We start from the raw sequence: 27,532 nt of genomic DNA on the forward strand, positions 1-27,532 counted from the left end.
GAAACCTTAAATCAGAGTGAATAAATGAAGACTTGGCACACCACTTCTGAAAGGTTGCTGGCCCCTGATCTAGAGAGCAATGGAGGAGGGAGAGGAGCAAGTGATTGGGGGGGGGGGGGGGCTTGGGGGCAGAGGCAGAGAAAGGGGCAGGGCTTTGGGGGTCTGGTTACCAGCAATTAGAAAGGTGGCGATCCTCGGCAAAGGAGAAGTGGTTTAACCCCTGATTTTCACCCCACCCCACAACAGTAGTACTTGCTCCCTTGTGCAGCACACTCTTGCTTTTGCCTTTCTGGGATAAGTCCTGCAAAATCCAGAGCGTATGGTGAGAATCTGGATTCACGGTGTGAGGAAGCGGAGCTGTGTCGGAGCCGTGCTTCTCTCCCCAGAGATTCTAGGACCCATTTTAGGACTTGTGGGGTGACCCACAGCCTTTGTTGCTCCAGTATTTACCCCCTGGACTGAGTCCTCCTCATCCTCAGAGCCTCCTCCCAATCTGCTCTGTCTCCCCTGGTTGGGTTTTGCAGTGGAGTTGCAGCTACCTGGGGAGGAGGGGGGGGCCCCCAACATGCCTGTCTGACTCAGAGCCCCTTACCCTAACAGAGACAGTTGGCTGGCTGGGCACATTTTACCTTCTGCCAAGCCTGAGAAACTTAATGCATATATAGAGCACCTTTTGGATTTTGCCTAGTGTTTGTGCAGCTGCTCTGCCATACCTGAAAGAGGGCAGAGGAGCTTGGCAAGGAGGCATTACTAGGGTTGCCAACAATGTTCCCTCTAACTTTTCCCATCCATGTGCAGAATTAATTTTGCTATATACACCAATATGGAGGAGATGTGTGGTGGGGGTGGAGTGTGGGAGGGGGCTCAGGGGTGGAGCCGAGGGTTGGGCTGCAGGGGGGTGAGGGCTACAGCCTGGGGTGTGGGCTCTGGGGATGAGAGGCTTGGGGTGTAGGCTGCCCCGGAGCTGCAGCGGGGAGAGAGGACACCCCGCCACCCTCTCTCACTGCAGCAGCTCCGGGGTCAGGGGAGAGGCGCCTCTCCGTTGCAGCAGCTCTGTGGCCAGGAGGGAGAAGCATTGCTCCCGCCCCATGGGTGCGCCCCCGGAGCCGGGAGGGAGGGGCATTGCGCCCTGCCACGCCGCAGCCCCGGAAGGGAGGGGCGTTGCTCCCTGCTGCATCGTGGCCCCGCAGCTGGGAGGGAGGGGCGTCGCTCCTTGCTGCACTGCGGCCCCAGAGCTGGAGGAGTTAAGTGCTTTCCCTTGGTGGTCTCCTGCACGGTCACACAGGTGCTCACCTTAGAGGGAATTTAGGTTGTCAACTCATCACAATTGCCTGGAGTCTACAGGAATTAAAGACTAATCTCTAACTAAAGATTATGTCATGTGATGAAACCTCCAGGAATACGTCTAATCAAAACTGGCAACCCTAGGCACTGCTGGGGAGGCTCCGAGTGGCTGTGAACATCATGCTGCTCACATCCCAGACCAGAAGGAGGCACTGAAGCTTGAAAATAAATAAAAAATAAAAAATAAATAAAAAAAGATCTGGCAGCAAACAGGAGATGGGGCATGGCTTGCACAGGCAGTGCTGCATCTTAACTGTCACAGGAAACTGTAGATAGGAGAGGAGTAGCCAATATGTATCAGAATCGCAGTTGATGCTGGGCTGCTGAAACTTTACGAATATCTGAAATTACTTCCAATATATTAAGTACAGTAGCCAACTTTAGTTTTGTGTTGGTGCTCTTAAAAATCTAGAACGGATTTCAAAACTCAGTGGCAGTTAAAAGTCACACGTGTCTCTTTGATGACGAGTAAGGCTATGTTTTAGTCATGGGTATTTTTAGTAAAAGTCATGGACAGGTCATGGGCAGTAAACAAAAATTCACGGCCTGTGACCTGCCCATGACTTGTACTATATACCCCTAAAACTTGGGCCGGAGGTGCTCTGAGGGGGCAGTCCGGGGCACCGTGGGTGCTGTGGGGGGTGACCTGGACCCTGGCTCGGGGAGGGAGTGGCACATGGCCGGGGACCCCTGCTGGGACTGGCAGGCTCCCTAATGGGCTCCATACAGCTCCCTGGAAGTGGCTGGCATGTCCCTGCAACTCCGACTCTGCAGCTCCCATTGGCTGGGAACCACAGCCCTGAGCCCCTCCCACAACCGAACTACCCCAGCAGTGGCTGGTGCAACTGGCCCAGGGGCTGTCTCATCTGCTCGGGCAGCCCCAGAGCTAACTGCACCGGCCATTGCAGAAATCAGAGGTCACAGAACGTCACGGAATCTGTGACTTACGTGACAGACATGAAGACTTAATGATGACAGCAAGCCTTAGAGACCAATAAGTGAGAGGAGCAACGTATATGCCTTTGGAAGGTACTGGTGCTTAGGTTTTCCCTTTGGAAGCTGAAATTATAAGTATTGCTACCGAGAAACACACACTACTCTAGTTATCATAAAATAGTTACAAAATAAAGAAAATAAAGACTTTTTAAAAAAACTTTACAAATATGCAGTACCAACTATAAATCATGAAACAGCTAACAGATCTCCAGTTTAAAAAAAGGATGATGAAACTGGACCCCATTTCATAAATGTAGATGGTCTACATCTAAATTCACTTTACAATAATGCATAAGAAATAAGATTATTATTTTTTTTTAAAACAAAGATTTCCAGACTTTGTTTAATAGGCTTCAATGATTCATTAAAAATATGTAGATGTATCAAAAGTGTCTTGGGAACTTGGATACCTGCCCCACTTTCCTTTTGTCTCTGACAGACTCTTGAGTAAGCTTGCTTAGCATTTTCTTGATGTACTTCCGGATCCAACAGTAATTGGATGTGAAAAACTGCTACCCTTAATCTTACTGTTCGTTTACTACTCTAACTTTTTATTTTTAATTTTGTTACTGTATTTCCAAAGGACCGTAAAACTATGGCAGGTAAAATGTGGTATGGAAATTAGAAAGGCTAAGAAGAAAGTCAAAAAGCCAAACAACATAAAAACAAGCAACACTTTAAATACAGGAGAAGCAGGAAGTCTAGTAGAGAACTGGCTACTCTGCACAAGAGGAAAAGCACATTGCAGAGAAAAGACAGCTAGATCATTTCTGTGTATCAGTCTTCACTGCAAAGGGCAATAGGGAAATATTTTCTTTATATCTAACTTTCCCTTTGCTGTTTAAAAAAAAAAAGTACAATTGACATTCATAGAATATTCTATACCTTTGCAGCATCTTCATCAGGCATTGGCTCTCGTAGAGCTGGCACCCATGCAAGTATATTGCAATCTTTGCTACCGCTATATAGTTCCTGTGAGAAAGCAAGCAAAAATAATGTCACTCAGTGTTTGCTGAATATCGAACAAGAAATGCTTATGAGAAAAATTACATTTAAGTGACGTTTAATGTTTAGAAATAAAGAAACATTCTTAGAATCCAATCTGTAATGTAATCTAGATCACTGCAGATTTTAAAACGTAAGAGACAATAGCACACAACTGCTGCTAATTTCCTTAGGAAGAATTTACCAAAATAGCATTGCTACCATTTAAATTGACTTTACTGTTAAATTTAACTCATTTCTCATCTCCCTACCAACTGTATTCCAAATTTCTTCAGAGCAAAACTTCTTCCTTTGACACCATAGATCAATAATTTAGGTTTTGTCTACATGGAGGGTTTAAACCAAATTAAGTCGAGTTAATTCTGTTTGAAAATGCTTGTATACACCTGACACAATCCACTGTAGTATACTAACTTTTCATTACAATAAACTCTGGAATCCTTCAAAGTGACCTAATTTTGCTGTGAATTGAGTTAGTACAGTGTATCGTTCATGTGCACGCAATGCTGCTGCAAACTACGTGGCAGTTCTCAAACAGTTATCCCACACTGCTTTCCAAGCAACCATTACTGACTTGTCTGTTTAACTGTGTGCCCTCCCCTGCTCTGGCATCAAGTTTGCTGATGTTCTATCCTCTGTTTAAAAGCTGGGATGGGATCAGATTTTGCCCATTTGCTCCTGGATTCTAGTATATCAGAACTACTACAATATTACTCTGGAAGCCCTATAACAGGGGTCGGCAGCCTTTCAGAAGTGGTGTGCCGAGTCTTCATTTATTCACTCGAATTTAAGGTTTCGCGTGCCAGTAATACATTTTAATGTTTTTAGAAGGTCTCTTTCTATAAGTCTATAATATATAACTAAACTATTGTTGTCTGTAAAGTAAATAAGGTTTTTAAAATGTTTAAGAAGCTTCACTTAAAATTAAATTAAAATGCAGAGCCCCCCAGACCAGTAGCCAGGACCCAGGCAGCATGAGTGCCGCTGAAAATCAGCTTGTGTGCCGCCTTCAGCACGCGTGCCATAGGTTGCCTACCTCTGCCCTATAACATGCCTCAAGCAGCATCTTGGAGCAGGGCCCACTCAGAGGATTCAGGGGGTCTGGGGCAAAGCAATTTCGGGGGCCTCCTCCATAAAAAAAAAAAGTTGCAATACTATAGAATACTATATTCTCATGGGGGCCTCTGCGGGGCCCGGGGCAAATTGCCCCACTTGACCCCCCCCTCTGGGCAGCCCTGGTTTGGAGCCGTGTTAAGACCCTGAATCTCATCACAACCTGAGGTGGAGAATCCGTGCCGTAAACTCTTGTGGTCAGGCACTGCAATAAAGATATTTTCTGTGGACATTGCTAAGCAGAAGTCTGTGACTAGGATGCTGATCAGTGCCAGATAATGAGCAAATAGCTCAGGAGGATCTATATTAAAACAAGGGATGACATTGCCGAGCATGAAATGAGGACATTGAAATAACAGACATCATGGAAACTTCATGGAGTGAGGCTAATCAGTGGGGCACAGAAATAACAGACTACAAAATACGTAGGAATAACAGAGTAGGTCATGCTGGTGAGGGAGTGACATGATATGTCAAAGCATAAAGTCAAATAAAGTACAAATCTTAAATGAATCAACTACCATAGACTTCTCTATCGATAAAAATTTCATGCTTGAATAGTAAGTGTACAGAAGTAGGAATACACTACAGACTGTCTGTTGCAGCTGCCTCCCTGCTGCATTCCTTTTTGTTTTCCTCTCTGTGTGGCCGCCCCTCCCGGCCATGGGGCTAGCAAAAGTCATAGCCTGGCCCTGCTCAGTGGAATGGCCTTTGCAGACTAACCAAGCCACTGCTCTGCTCAGGTGGGGGTGGGCCTCTGCCTCCTTTGTTCAGACCTGGGCTCGGTGTAGGGGGCGCTGTCCAAGAATGCAAGACCTTATATGGCCACATAGCTGAGCATGTAAGTCATGCCTGTGACTTAGAAATAGCCCGGACACGTCTGTGCTCACCTGAAGACTTTTCCCTGCTTTCTCTCCTCCCCTCTAAGAAGGGGAACCAATCAAAGTAACTGGCGGGAAACTGCCTAAGTCTGCCTATATAACCAGACATTTTCTAATCAGACCTCGGAGAAGGTCCTTGCTTTGCCACCTGGTCTGATCAGCTAGGGGTCTTTGGGAGGCCCTCTCCCCGCTCTCGTTTGTTTTTGAGCATACCCCCATTTTAAACTCCCCTCCCACGAACAACGAATTTTGCCTGGAGATCTCCTGATTATTGTGAACGAATTGAGTCCTCTCTGCATCCTCTGATGCTGAAACTGCTGTGCCTGCCTCTGCTGTTGTCCTGGGGATTGGTAAGAACTCTCTCTTGCAGACCCTCCCTGTTCTAGCTGCTGGCTTTTCTTTCCCCAACAGACAGACCCAAGTTAACTCCTTGGTCTGCATCTGTAATCTGTGTCTGGTTCTGCAGCTCCTTTGCTGCTAGAAATAAACCTGTGCCTCCCTGGATTCTATCCTGGGCAGCTCACTTGCAGTTGCTCCACTGCTGCAGCCACACCCTTGAAGAACCACCCCTAGTATAAGGTGCACTCATTAGGTTAAGTTAGGTTTAGCATTATACTCTAAGTTAGGCTTAGAGAATTGTTGCATTGTGTTTTGTTACTTGTTAATTTGTGTAGTCTTGGTTAAGTTAGATCATAGATAAGATTTTGCTGTGTTTTGCATAATTGTGGTTAAGTGTCTTTCCACTGCAACCCCCCCCCCAGCTTCTTTGTGTCCCTCTGACTCCTTACAGTCAGTCTGTTCTCTGTGTCTCTCTAAGTTTAAATCTCCCTCTGCTCCACCACGTGCTCCTCTTCCCTCATCCCAATCTAGCATAAAACCCCATTGGTTACTTTTTCCTCTCTGATACACCTCACATTCTATATTTACACCACTGTGACACATTTTTACCTAAAATTGTTTGTTATTTAACATATTTTTCCATAACTGTTAGTTGGTTATATGCTGCTGTGACACACCTTTCTACATAGGAATTGTTAGCTACCTGTTACATTTATACCTCAGTGTTAATTGTTTACCAACTGTATTATACCCCACTATTGAAACCCCCTATACTGTTCACCAAAAGAAACCCCTCCCCAATTGTCTACCTTAACAAACCCCACACCCCTCACTATTGAATTTTCCCTGTTTTTGCATTTTCTTAATAAAGTTTATTTTGCACCCCACCCGTGTGGTAATTGTCCCCCAAGATTCCCTACCTGCTAGCAGGGACATGGCATCACGAACAGGATCTTGGGGTAACAATTGCTGCCTCCCCTGTCCCTGGAAAGAGGCAAAAACCTCTGGGACAGTGGAAGATCAGACTAACCACCTACAATACCACTTGCTGCAGAGTAAGCAGCAGCCTGAAGCCCTGGAGTGGGTCTGCACGATTGGCAAAGGCCAGAGCTCCAGGGTGTATACTACCCACCTGGGGCTCACTGATGTGGGGTGCCTTTTAACTTGTCACCCCACATTCAGGGCCAGCCCTGCTGATTCCAGCCTCTGGCTAACCTGCACTAAGGCAGGAGAGCCAGCTGCAGATTCAAATCCTACCCGCCTCTGGAGAGAGGTGGGGAGGGTCATGAAAGCGTGCGGGGGGGCCCCCATCTAAGCTCACCCCTGAACCTCGAATTCTGCAGGGGTCCCCCACCCACCAGATATTAACAGAACTGGTGCAGAAGCTGGATGAAATTCGAAAGCCTAAGAAACTGTGGCATGACATATATAAGCCCCAAAAGGTAGCCACAGTTACCTATGAGATCCTGGCTCAGGCCCTTGATAAACTAACTGTTTTCCATGGGGCCCTAACGGCCTCGGCCAAGGAGGCCACTAGCCAGCCTAGCCAGGAAGGGCCGCCACCACCTACCACTAGCCAGCCCGGTCCCAATAAACCCCCCGAACACCCACCCCCATATGTTCACCCAGAGGCCCCACTCCCCCTTGAAAAAACCCCGCTATACCCCACCCTACCCTCAGCCCCACCAGATGCCCAAGCCCATACACCCCCACCCACTGTGACCTCCAGTGAAGCCCTGCCTGAATCCATCAGCCAAATAAAATTTGATGGTCAGGGCAACGTCACACAGGTCACAGAATTCCGGCCCTGCTCCAAAGCAGAGATGAAGGAGTTCATCTCAGACACCACTAGGGGAGCCAATGAGCCGCCATTACTGTGGCTAGGCCGGTTGGCCCTGGAACATGGGCAGGAGCTAGTGGATAGAGAAGAGGGCACAGTACTAGCCAGGACCAGTAGCTGGTCCCGCGGTCTCTCAGGGAGCCCAGTAATATCTGACACCGCATGGCCCCTGACTGCCCCAGCCCTGGCCTTCCTCCATTTACAGCAATCCCTTCAAGGGATCCAGGTCCCCAAAGGAAGTGTCAAGGACCTCTCTTCCCTAAGCTGTGCCATTGCAGGGGGGTCCATCATGCTATAGTCCCCTGCCCAACACCCTCTAGGACTAACTCAGGCCAGCACCTGGCCAGGGCTCTCTTTTATGTCTTCACAGGAATCACCTGCCATGATTGCCACCCCACCTCGAGAAAACCCCCTGGTTGCCTGGTTAAAAGCCTACGCCCTGCAGGAGGTCCTCATCGGGAACCTGTCACATGTCCCCTCATCACATAATTGTGTCGCCTGCACAAGACGGGAGGCCTCAGACGGAGGATCCCCTTTCCTCTGGAAGTTCCTCCCCCTCACGAACCTGACTCCACAGTATCCAGCCTCCGCCTGCAACAACACAGACTGGGTCCATCGACCCCTGTTCATATGCAACACCAGCAGTGACGACCGAAAACCTAACTCATTCGCCCCTGTTGCGGTAGCAGAACCACTGCCAGCGGCCCCCTGCATCGTGTTCTTCGGCTTCCCCAATCCTACCCCATTGGGGCATTACCCCAATTGCACCCAATGGTTCACAGGACCCCGTCCCAACCCGAACCCCAAAAAAGGAAGCCCAAGGTACCAAACTGAGTTTACCAAATATGTTAGCCATTTTCCAACTAGTACAGCGTTCAACCTCACCCAATACTCATCCACAGCTCTGACCCACATAGAACTAAGGCAGGTCAGAGCCGCTCATTTATTGTGGATGAAGGTTGATGCACCTCCCGGCCAGGAGTCCCCCCACCACCACAAACAGTTTCTGCCCTCTCCCCCAGGGCAAGTGTGGCTCTGTGGAAACAACATTGCCCGAACTGCCCTACCCGCCTCCCCAAAAGGGGTATGTGCCATCGGGCAACTTCTCATAGAGGGAGGGGGACTCTTTCACCACCGTCGCCCCCTCTTCTCCTCACCACGCAAACGACGAGCAGCCACCGCATGGGAGCGGCTTAAGTCGGCCACCGAGATGGTCATAGAGGGCTATGTACAGTTTAACCCCCTCTCCTACAGTTTAACTTTACAGCAAATCCGTGGACTGTCGTTTGGTCTGGAGGCCCTCGCCAACATCACAGCCGAAGGGCTTCGTCGAACCAGCGACGCTCTCACAGTCCTGGCTAACTACGCCGAGCAGAACCGTCTTCTGCTCCAGACCATCCTACAGAAGGACTTTTGTGTTGCCTTGGAGGACCTTGATCCTTCCTTTAAGGGACAATGTTGCCTGCGCCTTCAGCCGGGGTGGAACAACATCTCAGCCATGGCTAACCAACTGTCCTCCTTCGCCGTCCAGATTTGTAAGGAGCGTGAGCAGTGGGATTGGTGGCAAGCCCAGTGGTCCAGCTGGGGGCTGGGATCCTGGGCCCAGTCCATCAAGCGGTGGCTTATTACTGTGGCTATTGTTCTTGTGGCCTTTCTGTTGGGAATAGCAGTGGTCAAGCAGCTCATTCACAGGGTTGTCTGCCCTGCCCTTGCAGGTGAGGTACTCTTCCATTCCCCTTGACAGCAGCGAACCATCACCCCTAGATTACTCAGATAGTGAGGATCTGTAACCCTTCTGGCCTTGGTCTTTGCACAGGGCAACCCCCTCACAGCCCGTGAGGGTCGGCCAGGGGGGCATGTCTGTTGCAGCTGCCTCCCTGCTGCATTTCTTTTTGTTTTCCTCTCTGTGTGGCCGCCCCTCCCGGCCATGGGGCTAGCAAAAGTCATAGCCTGGCCCTGTTCAGTGGAATGGCCTTTGCAGAATAACCGGAGCCATTGCTCTGCTCAGGTGGGGGTGGGCTTCTGCCTCCTTTGTTCAGACCTGGGCTCGGTGTAGGGGGCGCTGCCCAAGAATGCAAGACCTTATATGGCCACATAGCTGAGCATGTAAGTCATGCCTGTGACTTAGAAATAGCCCGGACACATCTGTGCTCACCTGAAGACTTTTCCCTGCTTTCTCTCCTCCCCTCTAAGAAGGGGAACCAATCAAAGTTACTGGCGGGAAACTGCCTAAGTCTGCCTATATAACCAGACATTTTCTAATCAGACCTCGGAGAAGGTCCTTGCTTTGCCACCTGGTCTGATCAGCTAGGGGTCTTTGGGAGGCCCTCTCCCCGCTCTCGTTTGTTTTTGAGCATACCCCCGTTTTTAAACTCCCCTCCCACGAACAACGAATTTTGCCTGGAGATCTCCTGATTATTGTGAACGAATTGAGTCCTCTCTGCATCCTCTGATGCTGAAACTGCTGTGCCTGCCTCTGCTGTTGTCCTGGGGATTGGTAAGAACTCTCTCTTGCAGACCCTCCCTGTTCTAGCTGCTGGCTTTTCTTTCCCCAACAGACAGACCCAAGTTAACTCCTTGGTCTGCATCTGTAATCTGTTTCTGGTTCTGCAAGCTCCTTTGCTGCTAGAAATAAACCTGTGCCTCCCTGGATTCTATCCTGGGCAGCTCACTTGCAGTTGCTCCACTGCTGCAGCCACACCCTTGAAGAACCACCCCTAGTATAAGGTGCACTCATTAGGTTAAGTTAGGTTTAGCATTATACTCTGTAAGTTAGGCTTAGAGAATTGTTGCATTGTGTTTTGTTACTTGTTAATTTGTGTAGTCTTGGTTAAGTTAGATCATAGATAAGATTTTGCTGTGTTTTGCATAATTGTGGTTAAGTCCGTCTTTCCACTGCAAACCCGCCCCCCCCAGCTTCTTTGTGTCCCTCTGACTCCTTACAGTCTCTCTGTTCTCTGTCTCTCTCTAAGTTTAAATCTCCCTCTGCTCCACCACGTGCTCCTCTTCCCCCATCCCAATCTAGCATAAAACCCCATTGGTTACTTTTTCCTCTCTGATACACCTCACATTCTATATTTACACCACTGTGACACATTTTTACCTAAAATTGTTTGTTATTTAACATATTTTTCCATAACTGTTAGTTGGTTATATGCTGCTGTGACACACCTTTCTACATAGGAATTGTTAGCTACCTGTTACATTTATACCTCAGTGTTAATTGTTTACCAACTGTATTGTACCCCACTATTGAAACCCCCTATACTGTTCACCAAAAGAAACCCCTCCCCAATTGTCTACCTTAACAAACCCCACACCCCTCACTATTGAATTTTCCCTGTTTTTGCATTTTCTTAATAAAGTTTATTTTGCACCCCACCCGTGTGGTAATTGTCCCCCAAGATCCCCTACCTGCTGGCAGGGACACCGACCACCTGACCAGTATGGCGATGTTGACTGTGAAGTGCTTAGAGAGATCAGAGAGACTATTATTGCATCTTCTACCTTCGTAATGGGGGATTTCAACAATCCTTACATTGACTGGGTATATGTCATCTTAGCAGAGATAACATTTTTAGAACCCATAAATGATTGCTTCTTGGAGAAGCTTATCCTGGAACCCACAAGGAGAGAGGCAATTCTTGATTTAGTCCTCAGTGGAGCACAGGATCTGGTCAAAGAAGTGAATATAACTGAACTGCTCTGTAACAGCGACCATAATGTAATTAAACTTAACATTTAAGGAAGAAAATACCAAAGAAAGTCACCACAGTAGCATTTAACTTTGAAATTAGGAAGCTAGCGAAACAGAAATTAAATGCAACAGTCTGACAGAAATACCTGTAAACTGCAAGGAGACTATTTTAAAACACCATAATAGAGGATCAATCTAAACATACACTCCAAATACCAAAACAATGCCACCATGGCTAAACAGCAGAGTAAATGAGGTGGGTAAAGGCAAAAGGGCATCCTTTAAAGACTGGAAGTGAAATCCTACTGAGGAAAATAGAAAGGAACATAAACAGATATAAAATTATAAGGCAGGCCAAGAAAAAATTTGAAAAACAACTAGCTAAAGACAAAATGTAACAGCAAAGTACATCGGAAGCAGGAAGCCTGACAAAATGTCAGTGGGGCCACTGGATCGAGGTGCTAAAGGGGCACTCAAGGAAAACAGGGTCATTGCAGAAAAGCTGAACGAATTCTTAGCACTGGTCTTCAGGGAGAGAATATGAGGGAGTTCCCTACATCTGAGCCTTTTTTTTTTTTTTTTTTAAAAAGGTGACATAGCTGAGGAACTCTCCCAGAATGAGGTATCAATAGAGAAGGTTTTTTAATAAACTGATAAATTAAACAATAAGAAGTTATCAGGACCAACTGCTATGCACAAGAGTTCTGAAGGAGTTCAAATATGAAAGAGCAAAACTACTAACTGTATTATATAACCTATCGCTTAAATCAGCCTCTGTACCAGATGATTAGAGGAGAGCTACTGTAACAGTGATTTTTAAAAAAGCCTCCAGATGGGATCCTTGCAATTACAGGCCGGTAAGCCTACCTTCAGTATCAGGCAAACTGGATGAAACAATAGGGGAACAGATGAACACAATATGTTGGGGGAAAAGTTAATATAGCTTTTGTAAAGTGAAATCATTCTGTACCAATCTATTAGGACCAGAACTGTTCAACATATTCATAAATGATATGGAAAAATGGGGTAAACAATGAGGTGGCAAATTTTGCAGACAATACTAAATTATTCAAGATTGCAGTCAGCTTTGGACTTAACTAAGAGTTACAAAGGGGTCTCCCTAAACTGGGTGACTGAGCAACAAAACGGCAGATGAAATTCAATGTTGATAAATGCAAAGTAAGGAATAGCTGAATAGTCATTCCCCTTTACAGCTCACAATTCCCACTTCTATAGCACGTCTGGGGAGACCATCTTGGTAAATAACTTCACAGAGTATCTTCCTGGCCTGCCCTTTGCCTTTTTGAATGATGCCATTCTCTGCCTGCCAATCACCTGTCCCCATGTAACATTATCCAGAGTCAGGACAACCTAAAAGGGGTGTGTGTGTGTGTGTGTGTGGGGGGGGGGGGGGTTACTATAAAACTTGTACTCAGATGCACCCTACTAAGCCCTCTGACACCATATAGACACCTCCATAATTCCCCTCAGCCACCACAAGACCAGTAACATAATTCTTAAAAACACCAGACTCCCAGGCACAATAGCAAAGCCAAACAACATATCCTGCACAGACAAAAATGTCAGTGCACACACTGATTATCTCTGAGGTACCCTCAAAACTGGGAAGAATCTCAGGGAGGTGAAGTCAGAAATGCTTATTAAAAAAAATGCTGTCACAGCCTCTCTGGAATATGAATAACCAATTGTGATTTTTATTAATACTTCCACAACTATGGCACCTACACTGGCCAGACCCTCAAGGACAGGGACTGAGTAGGGTGGCTAACCTAAAGGAGGAAAAAAAAATCAGAAAATTTGTGATGAAATGTTGGACCTCATTGCAGTGTTCCTCCCAGTACCACAAAAACACCAAACAAAACACTCCCTTGCCCCCCAAATTAGCAGAGCGGTGCAGACAGTATTTGAGGGTGGAGAGAAAGACAGACAGGGAGCGCTAGAGAGAGATTTGTGGGAGTGGCCAATGACAGTATGGCAGTTGCCAGGGGCAGCCTTGCCGTGACAAAAACAGCTCCAAAAAAGACAGGGAAATGCCGAGGCAATACAAAGCCAGAATGCCCTGCTGAAGTGTACATTGCTGTTGGTGAACAGTCTGCATTGCCTGCTATCCTCACACCCAGCCATGTTATGCAGCCCCTAGACAAAAGAGATTACTGGGAACAACAATATTATCCCCACTGTGCCCCGCAGCAGTGCTCCCAGAGGCCATTCCCTTCACAGGGCACTGAGAACAGCTGCACCTGGGATCCCAGCTCTTTTGAGCCCTGTAGCTCTCCTGATACCTTTGAGCCTCACCACTAAATATCGGAAGGCTCACAAACAAGAAGAGATAAATGCAAAATGTATATTCACCTATGACTTTAAGCCTCTCCACCCCTAGTGTTGTGCCCAGAACTGCACTGTTGCACTTTGGTATTCTGGTTCACTATTGTTTTAATTACAAGTTTACTTATAGTCGTTGGACAATAGATTGTTATTGTTACATAATTTAAAATGTTTTATTATTGTTTCATTTAGAGGTTTATTTTTGTTTGTTATACAATATATCATTTAACAACAAAAAGTTTAAAAACTTCATAAGGAGTCAACAAGGCATTTTACACAGAAAAGCCTTACATTTTATATAATACATAAGGTTTTACAAAGTATCTAAGCAAAAACACAAGGTAAAATAGGTTGGCCACAACGTTGCATCTCCTCTGTCCATAAAACACTGAGCTGCTCTCAATCCATGCTACCCCCACAGTCCTGAGACTCAAAATTAAGAATAACGCATCCTTGACAGAACTGCCCTGAGTGTTTCTATTTTAAATTAGATGCCTTGCTGGTCGCTTAAACCGCTGAGCAAGATGCTATGCCCAAGTCTCCCACTTATCATTAAGGCTCTCTCATTTACTCTAAAAATACTGCACAAAATATAACATGTTGCTACAATTTTTGGCATTTTTTTTCTGCTGTGTCCAACCTATTCCACAAACAGTATCACCTTTCTTTTAAATGCACACTCCACTATCATTCTGCAACTACTGAGGCAGTAGTTAAACAGTTTGTTCCTTCTGTCCATGCAGCCCACGAATGGCTTCATTAACAAAGGAAGCAGAGGATAACCCGGGTCTCCCAGGATAACCAGAGCAATGCCAACTCCATTAATGTCCATAGTGCTCCTGGGGGCAAACGTTCCTTTCTCCATTAAGGTAAGCAGCTGAATTCTGAAAGATACTAGCACTGTGAGCCGTTCCAGACAACCCTGTTTTTATTTCTCTAAACCTGTCATGTATGGAGAAATACCCCTTTCCGTTTATAAATTCTGATCCCTGATTTGGCCGGGGGAGGAGGAGGAGAATAGGCACATGGGTCCCATCAATTGCCTCAATATAGTTTGGGAAGCTGACTTATGCAAAGCCACCAATAATCTCCTGAGCATTACACCAAGCTTTCTAAATTGGTGCAACAGAACCTTTTCCATGGCTAGATGAATTCAGTTATGGACTTTCATATGTCCATAACTGAATGACAGCAGCCGATATCCCCATGCTGAACTGGCTGGTTACAGACTGGCAGCATTTGGGGGTGGCCAGTTTCTAGACGGCAATGGTAAGTAACCCACTTGTCCACAAATATGTGGCACCACATGATGGTATGCTGCCACTGCAGCTCCTCATAGCTCAGCACATATCTCCAAAAAGGTTGCCTTCCCCATCAGGAAATTCTCTCACCACTGCTGGTCATCCCAGATCTGCATAACAATCTTTCCAACCAATCCAAACAGCATGGCACAGGGTGAAGTTGCTCCAGGAATCGATCCTGTACTATCAATTGCTTGGTGTCTATCTTTTCTTCCTCGTACTGCTTCCTCTGCTGTTGAAATTTCTGCTACTGTTAGAGGAGCAGCTGCTGCCACATCTTCTGATTGTTGGTACGGTGGGGAAAGTCCATAACTGAATTCATCTAGCTTTGAATGCTGAAACACAGCTGAAGCAGCTTTTGTTCATTCACTGTTGCCAGCATGGAGCATTACTGGGGCCATACTGGCTGACAAAAATTGGAAAATGGCACTAGCCCAGCCAAAAATTAAGTATAGGATGGAGACAGGAAAAAACGGGATTTTTTTTTAAAAATTTGAACTTGCCTGGCTTTTGCTATGCATCCCACAATGCACAGGTAGAAAAATTTCAGAATGCACACTACTCAGCAGCAAAGCACAGAACCACAGAATACCCTGCAAGAATGCCACACCCTTAGTATGCAGTAAGCCACCACTGTATATACACAATGATGTGCAATGAAAAAAGGCACGCCATCCAATACGCATGCTGTTAGTGCAGTTTATGTAATGTGTTACCTGACATCCATCAAAAAACTGTGGATTAAACTCCCCCACCTTCCCCATACAGACAAAATCTCAATTATGCAGATGCCACTAGGGGTTCAGATATTCATCTTATTTGTTTACTAATAACAATGTATTAAAAAAAGTAACCAACTGGAAATAATCTGTGCACATTTCTGTTTTAGATGTGCAATTATGGGAGCAGTAAGGAGGTGGGAGAAATCTCGTTTTGTTCAGGGTGAGAAAAGAAAGAATAGGAACATAATCTGAGGCTTGTATCATGTTAGGAAGGCAAAAATCAAACATGTTCATTATTATTGCTGGTCATGTTTATTATCTTACTGCTTAAGGACCAACCAAGAATGGGGCCTCATTGTGCTAGACTGTACAGAGTAGCAGACAGTTCCTGCCCTGAAGAATTTACAATTTCTTCGCATTTTATTAAAAGGACTCTGGTATTTTCCAGATTGCTATTTATACTGATGCATAGCATAGGAGGATGTTTATATAAGGTACTGTCTCCGAACAGTTATTGAACTGTTAATTTTTTGTTACTAATGTTTCACAAAGCACATTTAAGACAAGAAATGCTGCATGTTTAAACAGCTGGAGTGAAATATACTATGTATAATTTTTTGTATTTAAGTTAATAATATAAATTCTGCTTAAAGAAGCATTGGCTTTTACACTTAGCTATGGAGCTGCTATGATGCCTTCAAAATAGCAAGTTAACGTATTGGTACCTAAAATGGATCATCACTGTTCCTTCTTTCCAAAGGCTCTCTTTTCATATTATATCTAAAATAAGTTCCAATACAGGCTGTATTGATTAAAACCTGATACCCATTCTATGGCCCCAGTCATGCAAACACTTGTGCACATGAACAACTTCTCAATGTGAGTTGTCACACTGGCCTCAATGGGACTATTCACGTAACGTTGTGCATGTAAGCGTTTGCAAGATACTCTGGATCCTAAAATTTTCTGGATGAACCTGCAAAACAGTTTTTTTCTTTTTGTTTTTTAATGATTAATGGGTATATGCTGTGCTATACAGACACTAACGTGGAATCTTTTAATCTTGCCAACAGTGCATTTAAGTGTTCTACACAATTTTTAAGGATATTATAGATCAAGTCAGTCCTTATGTATTCAAAGATTATAAACAATGCTAACTCACTAGGATTTGTGTACAGCTGTGGATATTCTGCATGTACTGTTTTCACAGATTATATACTTAAAAACAAATTTGGAAATAAAACACTTTAGTCTATAGTAAAGTGTAGATCATTACTAAGGCTTTAAAAAAATAAAAAACCCCAACAATCTTCCCTTTGAGCAGTGTAATGGGGACATCACTACATTTACTGTGAGCATTACAACTATTCTGTCTTGCTTTCCTGTCCAAGGATTATATGGTTTTCAATTAGCCTACAGTTTACATTAAATATAATTATTAATACAAAACAAATAAACATATTTGAGCTCCTGAGTCAATTAAGAGCAGAACAATATGTAGACTGCAAAGCACCATGCACGTCTATGGCACAGTATAGTGTAATTCTGGGAATTCCTAACACAGAATGCACATAAGCCTTGTTTAATTTGTAATTACCTTAATTTTTCTGTATACTTACTGACTTGCCACATCAGGGCAGGTCATCAAGTGCCTTTGTAGGTAGTTGTCATAGATACTTACTGTACAAAAACGCAAGGTCTCAGGAAGAAAGCAGCTAAATTTTCCAATGAAGTTTCAATTCTTGATACATCAGGGACTCACTTTATACTTAAGGCCATGTTTTTGGCACAGGTATTTTTATTAAAAGTCACGGACAGGATGTAGGCAATAAATAATAAATCACAGATTTATTGAAGCCAAGCCTGAGCCCCGCTGCCCAGGGCTGAAGCTGAAGAGCAAGCCCCACTACCCAAAGCTGAATTACTGGAATTTTCAAGATGCCATGGAGGTCTCATAAAATCATGGAACCTATGACAGATTCATAGCCTTATTTATATTGTTCCTTAGGTTTGCATGGTGCTTTACAGACAAGACACTGTCTCTACTCCTGACTGAGTCAGGAACTCAAATCATGTTTATTATCTGAATACCAGATACTAAATGCAAAACACTAAACTCCCATAGCAGATTTCACAACCAGGCTTTCCTCCGCACAGCTTCCGAAATCATCCAAACCCCTCAGTTATAATAATGGGCCAAATCCTGCAGTCCTCAATACTTCATCTCATCAATGTCAATGGGACATTTGCTTAAGCAGAATTTGAGCCAATAATAATATTGTACTTGTAGCATCTTTACTCCCAGTATCTCACAGTGATATATAAATATGAATTAAGCGGGACACCATTCTTTGAAGGTAGGTATATATAACCACAATTCAAAGAAGGTATTGTAAGCAATGTCAGGTAACTATTTTAGATCTCTTTATGATGGATAAAGATGAATAGATAGCCACCAATTTTCCATCCAGTTTTCTAGGGACCAATGATCATGACATTCATGGACAAAGAGAGGACAAAGCCCAACCAGTAGTATATATACGTGGAGATTCCAAAGGGCTAATTGAGTTTAATGATTAAAAGCCCATCCTGGTTAAGAGAGGAAGTGAAGGTAACAATTAAAAATTATATATAAACAAACATATTTGAAAAGGGGAAATAAACAGCAAGCAATATAAAATTGGAAGTTATGGAGGTGTAGAACACAGATAACAGAAGCTAAAGACCTCTCAGAAAAATCCATACCTGGCAGGTCTAAGGACAACAAGCAATTTTTATTTTAAGTATATTAGGAACAAATTAAATCCTAATAATAGTACAGGCCCATTGCTAGATGGAGATGGTAGAATTGTTTATAATGATGCAGAACAGGCTGAAGTCTTCAAATAATATTTCTGTTCTGTATTTGGGAAGAAGTAGAATGATGTACTCATATTACATAAGGATGAACTAATTTTCCAGTATATTAATAACTCAGGAGGATATTAAACAATATCTACCACAGATACATATTTTTAAATCCACAGGCCCAGATAACTTCCATCTATGACTTCTAAAAGAAATGGTGGATGAGATCTCTGGCCTGCTGATGTTAATTTTCAATAAATCCTGGAACACTGGAGAAAACTGGAAGAGTACTCAGGTTGTACCAAAATTCAAGGAGGCAAAGAATAGGAGGCTATATTCTGGAAAACAGGGACTCTGAAAAGGATTTAGAAATCATACTGGATAAACAACTGAACATGAGCTTCCTGTGTGATGCTGTGGCAGATGGCTAATGTGATCCTTTTTTATATAAAGAAAAGTAGGGAGTTAATTTTACCTCTGTATGCAGCATTAGTGAGATTGATTCTGGAATACTGCATCCAGTACTGCTGTTCCCATTTAAAAAGGATGTTATATTTTGCAGAGTGCAGAGAAGAGCCACAAAAATGATTTGAGGGCTGTAGAAAATATCTTTAAATGAGAGACTTGATTAGCTAAACAGATTGCTCCTTAACAAAAATATCAAGAGGTAAATTAATTATGTTGTAAAAATAGCTGCACAAGGAGAAAATAAAAGATACTAAAAGCTCTTTAATCTAATCAGAGAAAGGCAGAACAAGTACCAATGATTGGAAGTTACAGCCAGACAAATTAAAATTACAAAAAGGGTTTTGGTTTTTTTTTTTGGACAGGGAGAGTGATTAACTAGATAGCCACTGGAACAAACTACTAAGGAGAGAGGTAGATTCTCCCTCTCTTGATGTTTCTAAATCAAGTTGAGAAGATAGCTAACATACTCCTATAATGAGTCAAGTAACTTGGGTATCTGGATGAAATTCTATGGCTTATGTTATATAGATCAGACTAGATGATGTGATGATCCCTTTCTGGCTTTAAAAATCTATGAACTCATTATTTTATGAACATTCTAAATTCTTTTAAATACTTCACTTACCTGAAAATTAGGCTGAAATACACAGCAATCAACAGTATTATAATGTCCCCTAAGTATAGTTATCAGTTCTCCTGAGTAGATTGTATAAACAGCAATGGTGCTATCATATGGTACAAATGCAAATTCTGGATCACAGCCAGTAGAGGTGGTGAATTTGAGTCCTTTTCTGCTTTCATTACAGACTTTCCCATAGTTCACCTGTAGGATGCACGATTAAGCAGTTAGCTAGTATTATACAAAGCTAATTCTTGTGGTTTAAATTATTAAAACAAATTTAAAATTACTAGTTAAATTCTCAAAAAAGCAATGGTTATGCAAGCATCCTGCTACTTTGGAATTTAACACAACTCTGAGGTTCCCAAATGCATGCACCTTAGTTTTGGGTTCCAAAGTTAATGAAAACATCATAATGAATAGGATAAATTGTGCTGAGTAGAAGATATGGGACAATGTCGTTTCTGTACTCTATTTGAAGTATAAAAGATCTAATTTCTTCTCATTCTGAACAGGTGAGTGAGGGGGGTTTCAACTGGGATTGATAGGTGATATGTGTTGGGCAGGAGGTGGCTCAAGATCACAACATAAAGTACAAAAGGGTAGATTAGGTATGCTGATGGCATTTTCTGGTTGGTAAGTGGAAGATGGTTACTAGTAAGAGCATTCATGGGATGGTATAATGGCCAGTATTAAGACTGTGGAACTTTAAATCTGACTTTCAAACATTTAATTTCTTCCAAAGGCCAACATCTCAATACGGCTATTTTAAGTTCAAGTATATGTCTTTTTATCCATAACTATCTCAATTATTTTTTGTTTAGGAATTTCTTATAGTAGTTTAAATTTTTGATTAACCCTCATAATGGCAGTGTGTCAAATATTTCAAAAATAAGTCAAGTAAATGGATTTCTCTGACATTATAATTTGTTAGTGATTTAAAACCAAATGCTAGAATTTTAAATTAATGCATACAGGCTCTTTGGTGTTACTGCCAATCGTATAATCAGTTCTCTGTAAAATCACTGCTGAACAAAGAGTTCTGTGCAGGCCTTCTGATGCAAAACCAGTTACTTTCCCCATGGAATTTACAAGTAATTGCTTGCACATTCCTTGAACCAGAACTATTTACCTTCCAGAAATTAAAAGCTCCACCAAGCGTGTCTGTAGACACTTCTTAAATTGTTGAACCAGAACCATGTGGCTTATGAAGTTAATAGATTCAGATTATTCCATGGAAGATTATATATTCTGCAAGCCTATGAAGAAGTTTCTAAGGACATTAAACGTATGACTCTCAGAGATTCATATTTTCATAGTTAAATCAAAAATTTTCACCGAACCTTAAATAACATTAATGAAACAATCATACAATTCTGGAATCTCTAACCAAGCTATTCTATAGATGACAATATAAAGATGATTTTTTTTCCAAATGTGAAAATAATCACTCCCCCCCCCATAGTCCCGTAACTCAAAAATACAAAACAAAAATCACACACACACACACTATAACTTCTCTAACTTCCTTTTCCCCAACATTTCTTTTCTGGCCAGAATTCACATATAAGAAATTTCAGGTTAAAAAAATATTTCCACACACTCATGGAAATGAGAGGAGGGTTGAAATCCAACTTGAATAATGAAAACAGAGTCACATTCTTAACTATAATAAAGTAGCTACCATTGCTCCATAATGCAGAAGTTGAGAGGGAGGGGGAGCGGGAGCTAGATAAATTAAGTCACTGTGTGCATGGAAGCAGCCAATCAGAGCTCAGTAGGCTCAGATTAAAGGTGTTGCTGGGCCTTTGCAGGGTAGTTTGTGGCTGGGACCAGAGGGACATTGAAAGGTGCTCCTCTGTAGTCAATGGAGTTTGACTGGCTGCATTTGTGTAAGCTGAGAGGGAGAGGACTTGAGAACTTTAACCTTAAGGCAGAGGTGCGATGGAACCTTTGGGGGAAGGGGGGTGGGCAAGCCACCACTGGGGTTGGGAAGGGAGTGACACCCAGCCCCTCCCTGCCCCCAGCTCTGCTCCGGCCCTGACCTCAGCCATGTCCCTGGCTCCTGGCCCCATCCCCAACCTCAGTGTGGTTCCACTCCTGGCCCCGCCCTCGCCCCTAGCTGCAGGTGGGGCTGGGAGTGGAGCCACACTTGGCCGCGGGCTGGCTACCAGCCCCCACCACAGATCGGCTGCCCTATATTCCCTCGAATGGGAGAGCATGAAATCATGCAGGGCACAGATGCAGCCCCAACAGACACTGCTGGTCAAAAATTCTGATCTTGTGCACATGAGATGCAAGGTACACTGTAAGTGGGATCCACACAAAGAATGGTAGAAGTGGTAAACTTTCTTCTGCTTTTGTAATCAAAATCCCTATTGAAGGGCGCAAATACTTAGATATTCTCTCTTTTTGCATTCACTCATTTCTTTCCCAATAAGAAGATAACCTAGTTCTATAAGCCAAACTCTCCTTGCCAACTCAAAAGGGATACCAATATTTACTCAGAATCCAGAGGAACTCTTGTGGTACACTGTGAGAAAATGCTTCTCTCAACCTGCTCCATAACAAAGCCTACAAGCTGTGGAAAGACAAAAATCACCCTCTTTCTGGAATTTTGACAGCATTATCAAAGACCAGTTTCAGCTCTAAGCCTTCTCCTTAGTCGTCGCTACTCCCAGGGCTCCTACCTCAGAGCTTCTCAGCCCACCTTTTATATACATTCTCTGGAGAAACACTCCCACCTCCCTTTGGAGGGTGTCTTCACAGCAGAGTTAACACTTGGGCTCTTACTCAGGTGTTGCCCCTCACCCCCTTCCCATCCATGGGCAAAAGCTTCTCAACCAAGTGTAGTGGTGCTTTCAGTCTGGGCCAGATTGCTTATATGGGGCTGTAGGCTAAAACCTGAGCAAGGCTTTAATTTGGGCTGGTAACCTACTCATTTTACAATGAGGATGCAGCCTAAATCACATATCCCACAATTCCCCACAATGTGCCCTGAAAAACAGACAAGTTTTCCCACAATTCACTGGGAGAGAATCATAAGCAGGTCATCTTATAGTAGCACAAAGCAGCATGGGATATGCCCCTAGAAGTCTCAGCAACCCACATGGGTAAATGTAGCACCAAAGGGAAGTACTGGTAACTCAGATATGACCTTTGCAGTGTGGCTGCCCAAACTCAGGCCAGGCTAAACCAGATGCTCAGAACCTGTTGCCGATCAATTAATGCTGGTGCTGAATTAATGCTGCAGTGAAGACATACCCTTAGAATATTTAGGTGGGATACTGAGCCATTTTGCCTCACAAGGAACCCACTAATCTCTTCCCAGCAAGTTCAACCCCTGCCAACAGGAAGATGCTGCCAGTTTTTAACGCTCACTTTCGGGCTTATCCTATTCCCACTGACAGGAGTTTTTTGTCATTTACTTGAATGGGAGCAGGATTTGGCCCTCAGTTTGTACTTTTGGGTGGGGATTGCCATTTATACTCATCTAAATTCTTAATCAAATGTTTTTAGAGTGTTCTGAAACTTTAATTTTACATTACTAGAGTTGTATTTTCATTGGGACTGTATATCTAATCCTCTCTAGGGAGAAGCTGCAGAAGCAGTTTAAAGCAGGCACGAGAGCACTGGGGGCAGGGAGAATAGAGAGCTGAAGGGATATAATCTGTATCCATACTGAAAGGTTGTTGTGATCTGTGATACCAGGCATTAGTTATCCCCTACTGGATGACCCACTTCCTTGGTGCAATCTACACGAAGGTGTCCTTTCGGGGTGGAGGGTGGGGAGATGGCCTTCAGGAATTACCTAAAAAGGCCATTCAGGATCCGCTATGGGTGGAACCAATGAGAAGTGGCCCTCCAGTGGCTAAAACGGTTGAGAGGGAGCACGCAGAAAACAATACGGGCCCACCGGGCTGCATAAAGAGGGCTAGCTGCAGCCTACTTCTCCCAGTGTGTGTCAAACTTCTTTGGAAACAGCTACACCTACTGACAAGAGATTAATTCAGTCTCCATACTTATTCAGTCTGTGATGTGGACATCCACCCAGTAAAAAGTAGACTGAGAACCAAATTTATTTCAGACAAGCTGCCAACAGATGTTAGTTCTTTCTGGTTACTGCCAGCCTGATCTGGCTTTGAGCTACTGTCACAAATGAATGGTTTTATAGTCTCATCTTCAAACTGGTGGGCCATGCAGACTCTTAGTTACTAATTTTCACTGGACAAAATGATAGAAAATACATTATTTTGATTAAAAATACAGAGATCAACTGAGATTACGCAGCAGTGTCCAGCACGAGATTTACTTCCAAAGCTAAAATTATGTATCATAACTGGACCACTGGTCTATTACCCTCTTAAAAGTAACCAAGAAATGCAACGGAAGGTATTTAAAACCTTACCAGTGTGTTTTCCCCACTGGAACTATTCCAGAGTCTCATCCGGTCATCTGTACCAATAGTCAGAAGATGAAGCCCATCACTTGTAAAGCATAAGCCATTAACTCTTCCATTATGAGCAGTGTTTGCTGTCAGAAAAATATGAGCCTGTTCAGTTTTTTTAGGGAAAATTTACTATTTTATTTTGTACACCTGTAGAACTGAATGCACTATTTAAATATTCAAACAACTTTCACTCAAGAATACATAAATGTTTATTTGAAAGCAACAAAGTTTCTTATGAAATATATATTGTAAAACCTTTGGATTTTGATACCAAGTGATGAAGTTCCTTATATGTTAGGTTCTATATGGTAAATGTATTATGTGCATTTGAACATATTTCATTCAAAATGAGAGTAAACATACAGAAGTTTCAATGCCCTTTTCACTTTCTACAGATATCACAATGCTCAGATGACATTGCTCTACTGTTGATGTTACTATAAAGTGCTAACGACGACTTCCAAAAAGGACCCAATCCTGAACTTTTGGCAAAACATTGACTGACTTTAATGGTTGTTTTGGATGCAGAAAGAATGTAGGATCTGACACCATTTTAAAGGTTTACAAGTGTTTCTGTAGACAGCTTTTCTTCCATCTATAATAAAAATATATTTCTCTTTTACAGCATAAAATATAAGCTTTTTGTGAACATGATGTAAAAGCCTATTTGTCCAATGATCTGTTCTGTAGCACCCCGCCACAAAGATTGTTTACATCTACATTTTTTATATATGTGAAGAAGTCTTTTGCACATACTTAGTCTTCTCCCCCCCCCCCCCGCCCCCAAGTCTGTAATTTGGAGCTTCCATTTTACTTTGTTAAAACTGCTTCACTTGCTCTGCAAATATTTTTGAAGAAATTAATGAGCTAAGTTTATTTTACAGTTCTGACCTAATATTTCAAATTTTTCTCTTGATTTTTTCTTCCATTGTTCACAATTTCTTCCTCAGTTCCTATTTTAAAAACACCACAAACCTAACAGTTCTCATTAAACTATATACACACCTCAAAATTCTTCCTTCCAGAGAAGAAAAAAATAATCAAGTGGGGAGCAGAGGAATTAACTGTGTGTTTAAATTTCTAACATAAAACAATCATCCAAGAGAACAGATTTTTTTCCCCTGTCTTTGGCATTTTTGGCACCTCTCTGAGTTATCGATCTTTGTACGTTCATTAATCCATTTTAAGACAATGTACACAGAAGTCCATTTGTTGGCACCCAAAAGTTGTAAGCTAAATTAAAAAGAAATTCTTAGATCTCCCAGTATGTGGTCATTTCAATAACTTTTGAGCGTCAATGACATTTTTAACTCTCAAAACCAAACATTAATATTCTATATATGCAACAGAGAACATGACACAGCATGTTAAACCACAGCCTACAAAACAAACTCAAATGTTGTTTTATGTATAAATCCACCATCAGTATTTTCCTGAATAAAACTCTGATCCTACATGCTTAACTTTACACACTGTAATTAGTCCAATTTATGGGACTGCTCACAGTGTTTAAATTTAGGCACGAGTTAATCTTTTCAGGATTAGGATTACAGACTCAGTCTTTTATTTTGTCTGTTTTTAAATAAAACATCCTTTTTCGTTTCAGAAGCTGCTTTATGAGATCTAATATTTGGTTTTGTTTGCCCAGTATACGGAACTTTGATCCAGAATTAATCCAAACTAATTTCTGAACTACAATTTAAAGTACAGTGCTGTTCCTTTAATTTAGTTTGCTTCCCAAGTGCAGAAATTGTGTTTAGCTTCTTTCGTATAAAATGTTAATAATGTTAATGTTTTAACCAGGGCATATTTAGTATATTCCAGGGCCTAGCACCTTTGTTAGTATTCGAGCAACACATAATTTATCATTAAGCAAAGTTAAAAATAAATTTTGAATTTTATAACTAATTAATACACGTCTTGTTTAGTATAGATGAAGCTATCTAATAATAGAGAGCTCTTTAATCTAAAAGCCCGAAGCATAACAAGATCCAGTGGTTGGAACTTGAAGCTAGACAAACAAACTGGAAATATGCACACATTGTTTAACAGTAAGGGTAATTAACCACTGGAACAACTTATCAAGGGATGTAGTCAATTCTCCATTATTTGAAAACTTTAAATTCCCATTGACTTCAAATAGAGCCAAGATTTCATCCAGTATGCCTCTTAAAAAGATATGTTCTATTTCAGCCCCATGTTACTGGGTTTAATGCAGGAGTTAACAGCTGAAATTCTATGGCCTGTGTTATGCAAGAGATCATACCAGATGATCACAATGGTCGTTTCTTGCATTAAAAACTGTGATGGTATGAAATTCACAAATGTTTCTAGGTAAAGATGTAGCATATCACCACTATCATATTTCCTTTATAAATATATTCTTTATTACCTGCTTCAGAGGATGCTTTTGACTTCTCCCCATTGTGCTGATCAAGAGTAATCAGACATCCAGATGCTCTCCTTACATCCCAGAGTTTTACTCTACTGTCAGCACTAAGAAAAATAAATTGTATGACTTTATTAATTAGAGAAACTGCCTCCAAACATCTCCATCTCTTGCTGTTATGGGTCCAGTAGATGTTCCCATTTTGGGCTGGATTCTGCCCTGACTTGCATCTTGTGCTATCACAGTCTAGCTAATGAGAATGCAGAGTGGACATCAAGGCAGACTTTGAGCTTCTTGCTCATCAACACAATCTCTGAATAACTAGTACAATATTATTGTACTTGTTAATAATATTGTACAAGTACAATAACAAATAGAATGTGGTGGCAAAAATGCTAAGGAACAAGATACAAGTCTACCTAGTCCTTGGAGAAACAATATGCCCATGTAATTAAAAATAACAGCATAAAAGCAGGAAAAGATTAATTGTGTCCCTATTCTGTAAACAAGAAACAGGTTATTTGCTTTGCTGTTTTTTCTCCTCAGTTTTCTTCTGCTAATGTTGCACACTGAATGTATGCTGAAAAGGCAGCAGTGCACCAACTGAAAGTAGCAGCTTTTCATTTTGCTTATGAATTAGTGGTACCAAGTATTTCCAACAACGTTTTCTGGGTAAAAATAGATTTGGATTAATAAAGGCAGCAGCATATTTTATCTTCAGCTGAGAATATTAAAACACACATTTGTTCTGGAAGAGAGACCCCAAATTGTACCCACTTTATATACTGCATATTTATGGTGACACAAAGTCTACTTGATTTCACTCGCACCCCCCCCCCCAAAGAAAAAGGCAGCTAACAACAAAATTTTACAATAAGAAAATGTTCTGCATTCCTGAGTGAATAAGATACAAAATACTGGGGCATCAATTTTCTCTGCAGCTCTTATAGATAGGCTTTATCTTCCCTATTCTTGAAGATAGGTCAGACGTTTACAAGAATCTGTCTCTCTCCGGATTCCTATAATTTTAAAAAGTGTACAGTCACAAAAAGTGAGCAGAGGGACACAGTCAAGAGTAGCTTATCCACGATCTCAATGTAGCCAGTAGGGAAAACATGTTTTTTAAAATGGAAATATTAAGCAAAAGATACAGCAGTGGCTAGTTTCCTTAGGTT

At 42.5% G+C, this 27,532-nt stretch overlaps 1 protein-coding gene across 2 annotated transcripts in view; it reads right to left on the minus strand.

Moving 5' to 3' along the window:
- The window catches only part of ERCC8 (ERCC excision repair 8, CSA ubiquitin ligase complex subunit), a 58,816-nt gene that overhangs the window by 7,914 nt on the left and 23,370 nt on the right, over positions 1-27,532 (minus strand). Inside the window, exons 8-11 of one of the 2 annotated variants that reach the window (XM_039544243.1) lie at positions 26,361-26,464; positions 23,927-24,051; positions 19,525-19,722; positions 3,226-3,312 (exon numbers count right to left, since the gene is read on the minus strand). In XM_039544243.1, the coding sequence (XP_039400177.1) occupies positions 3,226-3,312; positions 19,525-19,722; positions 23,927-24,051; positions 26,361-26,464 (514 nt within the window). The remainder of the gene's footprint in view (positions 1-3,225; positions 3,313-19,524; positions 19,723-23,926; positions 24,052-26,360; positions 26,465-27,532) is intronic. The other variant, XM_039544244.1, reaches the window with a different exon arrangement.

The sequence above is a fragment of the Mauremys reevesii genome, linkage group 6, assembly GCF_016161935.1.
Source record: "Mauremys reevesii isolate NIE-2019 linkage group 6, ASM1616193v1, whole genome shotgun sequence".
NCBI lineage: Eukaryota > Metazoa > Chordata > Testudines > Geoemydidae > Mauremys > Mauremys reevesii.